Source organism: Poecilia reticulata, linkage group LG10, assembly GCF_000633615.1.
Source record: "Poecilia reticulata strain Guanapo linkage group LG10, Guppy_female_1.0+MT, whole genome shotgun sequence".
In the NCBI taxonomy this organism is placed as follows: domain Eukaryota; kingdom Metazoa; phylum Chordata; class Actinopteri; order Cyprinodontiformes; family Poeciliidae; genus Poecilia; species Poecilia reticulata.
This window is the reverse complement of record NC_024340.1, coordinates 8865009-8871662: the sequence shown is the minus strand read 5'-3', so window position 1 is coordinate 8871662 and position 6654 is coordinate 8865009. Positions and strand designations below refer to the sequence as shown.

The window sequence follows — 6654 nt, the reverse complement described above, 5'->3', positions numbered from 1 at the left end:
CCTTTACCTTCACTGTTTTGTGATTTTCAAGGAAATGCCTCATGTTTCCATTCRGCCAGTAAACAAGGACATTTCTGATTTGAAGAGCAACGGCTCAATTCTTTAATTCTGAGCATTAGTCTGGGGATGCAACTAAATATCAATGTTGCTTTTCCCCCGTGTTAAGCTGACCATCTTGTCTGCCTAAGGGTCATTACAAATCTATCTATCTATCTATCTATCTATCTATCTATCTATCTATCTATCTATCTATCTATCTATCTATCTATCTATCTATCTATCTATCTATCTATCNCTATCTATCTATCTATCTATCTATCTATCTATCTATCTATCTATCTATCTATCTATCTATCTATCTATCTATCTATCTATCTATCTATCTATCTAATATTTACATTTGACAATCATCAAAAAATAGCCATCAGAAGTTTGTGTACTGTTTTATTAATCTATCCTCCTCTTCTCTTCACAATAAATCACAAGTGTCCAATAATTCAGTATCATACTCATGTATACATATAATATTGACAGATAAAAAAGAATCACAATACAAAAGTTTTAAATATGCAGAATGTCAATCGCATGTCAAAGTTTTGATTCATTGTTTCTGTACTCAACATGCATTAAATTATAAAAATAGACTTTTGATTAAATTTATATACACATTTTTTTTATAAATATAAGAATACAAATGTATTTTTAAAATACAAATATAAATACAGTCACATAATGTACATTGTGTACCAAACAGCATTTACAAACTTTTTTTTTTTGGATATTTAGCATTCACAAAACACAAACATTTCAGAAGAAATGCAACTTTAACGACAATTGCAAGTCTCACTTTTTTGTCTTTTTATTCTTACAAGACTTACTTAGCTGCGTTTCTTTTATGGTTACCCACAGTTTTGTTCTTCATGAAAGGAAACAATGAGCATCCAGTAATAAATAAGAGGATGTGCCCTTACGTCTGCCGGACATCCTGTAAGAGTTTGTTGATCTCAGCCACCAGCTCGCTGGCATCCACCAGCTCATGCCGGCTGTCGCTGCGCTTGCCCTGAAGGTGGCTGAGCACCGAGTCAAAATCGTCCTCCTCATAGTTCTCTGGGATCTCCTCCATGGCTGGAAGCCATTTTGAAGAGGGCCCATTGAGTGTGGCTTGTATGGGGGGCTGGGCCAGAGAAGTCTGCACCAGTGTTGGGCTGACAAGCCCAGACAGGAGGGGGCTGCTGGTGGGTTTGGGGCTGTGGCCGCTGTTCTGGGGGCTGGTTTTAGGTGCCTGTGATCCTTTATGGTTGCTGCTCTGGCAGCTGAGCTTGGTGTTGGCTTTGAGGGTGTGGTAGCTGCCACCCTGGTGCTGCCCAGATGGGCCGATGCTACTTCCTGGATTCTGGAAGTGAGTATTGGCAGCCCATGCTGCTACACCCTGCTGGTGAACTGAGGGGCTGGGCTTTCCAGGTAGATGACCCCTGCGACGGTCTAAAGATCCCGTCATTGGAACGCCAACACCGCTCAGGCTAGTCCCCTTCTGGTTCTCATTGACCTGGACATAAGAATCCAGACCCTGCGGTAGCAACCTCTGGAACACGCTGCTCATCTCCGACAGCAGTGAGGTGGTCCCACACAGGTCTTCGTCTGTGGACTTGGAGCCTCCCTCCAGCCCATCCTCTTCTGCACCATCTTCCCCACCCAGGTCTTTGCCAAAGGTGGAAAAGCTCTGATTGCGAGCAGTGCAGGTGTCAGTGCAAGGCTGGGGGACCTTTTCCTGAGTGATGTCAGTAGCTTGATGGGCTTCCTCCCCGGGAATGTAGAGATTGCTACGGTAGTCGGCAGAGGAAGAGGCAGGGCATCCCAACGGGGGCATCCAGCACTGATCGGAATGGCCCAGAACTCGGCACTCCTCTGTGCAGAGCTTCATAGCTGCAACAAGGAAGATACATCCTCATTAGTACACAGCAGAAAGCTGAAGCACAGTTGGTTACTGTGGTGATGTATGCGTTAACATTAAATTGTAGTTCATTCCATAAGAATCCAGAACTGGTTTTCTGCACAGCCAACAAGTAAAAGCTGGTAAAAAAAAAATGCATGGTTGAATATGAGTATACTGTATAGATGCTAATGTATAGCTTGTTTTCACGCTGCCTATTGGAAGCTAGCACTGAGTTTATGATGGAACAGAAAAAAGGAATTATCAGGGCAACAATTTGTGTTTCATTTTTGTGTCTACTGTCAGTGGCAGATAGTTAACTGCTGCTGGCGTTCTACTGTAAAGGTACTGGGGACATTTTGAGTATTTTGGATATTTTTTGGAGAATGTTGGTTATGCTGTTCAGTTTCAGGTACAACATGTCTGAGAATTCAAGAAACCGGAAGAACACTTTAAAGTCATTTTTAAAGTTAAAAAGGTCATTCAGCAGAAAATATGTGTTTGTCTGACTTTTCTTCAACTAAAAATAAAAGAGTAACTAAAAATGCCGTCCAGAGACTCAAATATTTTGGGGAAAACAGGAACCATATGATGTTATTTCATAATAGACTTCATTATTCATTAATCTAATATAAGATACAGAGAATCACGTAAAGACTTGGTCTAACAGTAGAACAGCTTCACTTAGAACTCCTCCACACGGGGTAAAGCCACACTTTACCCTTCATAACCTAGATTGAAGGATGAATCACAGAAAGTTTGGAAACCTTACATACATAAAAAAAAACTTAATGACAAAGAAGAAGATAACAAAATACCAATGATCAAGAAATATTAAATATCATAACATTCATTTTTGTTTCTTCACAGGAAACGGGAAAACAATCTCTGTATTGAGAGATTTTTATGCCTACAAAAAAATAAAATTAGACTTTTAGTCAGGCTAATTAACTGATAAAAATATATTTGATCACTTTATTAATATTCTGTATATGTAAGATAAGGAACTATTAATCCAATGTAAAAATCAAAGCTGAAAAAGTCGGCCCGTGTCGTTTTTCATCTTGTTGATATTTCCCTGCCAGTTCTTAAGTGTTTTTTTTCCTTGCTCTCTAAACATGGTAGAAATCTGCCCTAATTAGTCTGAAAGGCTCTCTGCAGGAGCTCAGCCTGCTACCTTCCAATGTATTTACCATGGGGAGACAATTCAGCAAGGCCGATCAATGCCTATTACACATTGAAAATAACTCCCTCTTTAAAAGCCCTGCATTTTCCCCTTTCATGTCACTCTTTTCAATATTAAATCTTCAAATAGAAAATCTCCAAAGAATAAATTAGACAAATCAAATATGCCAACTTAAAGCCTTCATTAAAGGAGTGCGCTGCTTTTCAGTCGTGCCATTGAGGGACTTCATTATCCCCTCATTAACATGAAAGGAACATTTATAATACATCTTAGAGCAGATGAAAAGTGCATTTGGGCGCACTGGAAGGAAAAAGAAAAAAAGTGCGTAGGCAGAGACTGATTGGGTGCCCCGCTGATGAAAGGATGAAAATAAAAGATTTAACCCTAGTGATCTGTGTGTGAGCATAAAAAGAAGAATGCATCAAGCAAAGTTTGCCTGAAAGCTTGGCTGGGCCTCAGTTTAACTGATTTATTTGCCAGCAAATAATTTGACAAGTTCATTCAAGTTGACACAGCTAAATTGCAAAGACAGTAATTGTTTACTACCAATTACCAATTCTATTTATCTGAGCAGGCAAAAACAACAAAACTACCAAATACTCTGTGAAGAAGATTAACTTCACAGAGCATAGAATCACTTTTAAAATTTTACCTAATAAGCCCTGCTGATGTGAATCAGAATCTTCTTTCAGAATCAGAATTATTCTGCTACAACTTTACAGTATGTCTTTGATGCATACAGAAGTCTGTATGGGAAGTTTAAGAAAAGCAGAATGAACCTTAAAGCGATCTTAAGAGTTTTTCCTGTCTGCCTGAGTTTTTCTATTTTTTCTTTTTTACAGTGTTTTTCTTTTTTTTTTCACTGAAACTGTCAGACATAGATAAATCCCAACATTTTATTCACAAGGCCTCAGTCACTCATTCACCTCCTCCTCTGTGTGTGATAACTGTCTTTTGGTTAAGTTTAATATCATAAAAACTGATTTACTTAGTGTAGGTTCAGACAAAGTATTTAGATAATGAAATCATTTCATAAGTCCATTTCTCGCTCAAAACATAATCATAGTATTTTAATCACACTGTAAAAAATAATAAAGAGATACATGACAATTAAATTACGGTAAAATGTCAGCATCTGTGGTTGCCAGAATTTATCGTATTTATATTGAAAAATTCTGGCAACCACAGCTAGCAGTATTCTACCAAAAATTATAAGAAAAACTACTAAAGACACTGAACTGAACTATCCTTGAGCAACAGTGATTATAGCTCCCATTTTCTTTGGAAGGGGTGATGTTTAGAAAATGGAGTCAGCATAAAGTGAGACAGATGTGGAAAAAGTTACAGAAACACCTAGAATGTGGTGATTTTCAATCATTTCTGGAGATTCAGTCAACACATGCACCACAAACAAGAGTTTTTATAAATCTTTAGGCGCGGATAGGTGGTGTGAATGCAGCAAAATATATCTATTTTGCAAAATATCTGTATTCACATCATGCATTTTGCCAAAATATTTATGCTTTTATGTTTATTTGGAAATAGATAAGTATTATTACCAGAATTATTATTTAGCCTAAATATATTTAATAATTTTAAGAGTCTGTCAAATGTTTTCGTTTAAATCTGTGGTTTGATAGGGCCAGAAAGGTGAACAAAGACTGATGACTCTGTCAAAGCATGCTACATCATGCTAGCTATTTTCAATATTCTCTCACTCCATGAAGAAAGTCAGACAGTATTCAGTCAAATTCTGCATACAGACCAAAAAATGCATTAAAAAATCTCCTACGTCTACCAGAACTCCAGTGATTGCCACATTTAGCAGTCTGCAGAGGTCCCCAAACTCAGTCATAATTGTAAAGAAGAAACTAAATGCTGCTCAGAATCCTCCACCATGCAGCGAACATGGGGGCAGGAGGTGGGCCCAGTCTGCATATGGAGAAAGGTGAGCTTTGAGTTGCAATTATGTTCTTCAKGCCCTAATCATGAGCACTACTTAGATGTGACTCCATAGCAACTATTTGCCACATGGCAATTAAATAGCTGCTTTTCATCAGGGAAGCAGCAGAGGTTCAGATTCAATGGGTGAAAGTGAAAGCTTGAAGGAAGGAAAAAAATAAATTGACTAACGAGCTGAGATCCTCCGCACAGCTGTAAAGGAGGGAAGATGGGGAAGGAGGTGTTAGTGATGAGACTCTCTGCCCGTCTGCAGAGACTTTAATTGGGATGTATCTCAAATAGCGTATCGAGTGATGGCTGTGTGGGAAGCTGGCTGGATGGGTAGAGGCACCAGCACTGGGAGAAAACGGATGGGGTGATAAAAGAAGCTGCTCTGTAACTTCGGTAACGTCTGCTGAGACAGGAGAGAGACGGAGGAATTTTGGAGGAAGTGACCAATTGTGTCCCTCACAACTAGTCTGCACAGACTGGAGTATATGAGATGCGTGGGAGCTCAGCATTTCAAAGTCAACCGGGACACTCAACAAGTGTTCCAAGTTCTTACTTGTTAACTGGGCAGTAGAGAAGATGGGGAGTCCATGCAGTGTGACAGCACACAGAAGCAATGGCTGGCTGAATGGAGGATCACTAGAGATATTTGGAAAGATATCTTAAGAACTTAGTGACAGTGAGGATAGATGTGCATACACCAGCAGTCACCATCTTCCAAGGCAAAAGCAGTTAGTGCAGAACAATCAGTCCAGCTCAATTTGAGACATTTTTTCAGCGTAAGGTTTTCACCTTGCTCCAACTTCTTTACCGTTCACTGAGTTAGAATCATCATCCTAACAGTACACGCTTTACAATACAGTCTGTTAAAGACTGATGCTTTAACAGAAAAGACAAAGCTCTTAGTCAGCATAAATTTGTTATTAAATGCCAAATAGTTATACTGATTATATGGAGTTGTTTAGAAAGATGAACAAACCTTTCTGACACTGTACATCTACAGCTTGGTATCAAAGCATTACAATGATCATAGCTCCTTGGGACAGCATTGGCTTTTGGTTAAACAAACACTAAAGTCTGGAAATGATCTGTATGACATAAACTGTGTGTTTTGTCTCCCTTCTCTGTTGCATTAGATCAGAGCAAATGATGCAATGCAACATCTCAGGACCGCTATTACAGAGGCCATTTTCTATAGAGGCTGAAGAGGCCCCACTTTGATCTCCATTTGCTGGTCCATTTCTTTGCTGGTCTTCAGTCGGTGTGTGATTTTAAGTATTCTTTTGAGATGATTACAGCTGGCTCATTTAAGATGAAACTAGGAAAATACTCATGTACTAGCGATATGCCTTATCACGGTAAAAGTACTTTAAAAACTAAACCTATAAGCACTGACAGATATTACATCAATGGAAAGGATGATGACATGTTGTTGAACAATTTAAAATATTTATTTTCATATTAATAAAGAAGCTGTATAAATATAACAGGGAAAATATTAGAAAGAACTAAAGTACAAGTGACAAAATAAATTAATTTGGGAAATATATCTTCTATTCTGGTGCAAAACAAAGCTGTTTTGAAGATA

The 6654-nt window shown here is 38.5% G+C and overlaps 1 protein-coding gene across 3 annotated transcripts in view; it reads right to left on the bottom strand.

Annotated features, from left to right (window-relative positions):
- Positions 1-427: 427 nt before the first annotated feature.
- The window catches only part of pcdh18b (protocadherin 18b), a 10932-nt gene continuing 4705 nt past the window's right edge, over positions 428-6654 (bottom strand). For all 3 annotated transcript variants that reach the window (XM_008419873.2, XM_008419875.2, XM_008419874.2), the window contains exon 4: positions 428-1923. In XM_008419873.2, the coding sequence (XP_008418095.1) occupies positions 968-1923 (956 nt within the window). In that variant the 3' untranslated portion in view covers positions 428-967. The remainder of the gene's footprint in view (positions 1924-6654) is intronic.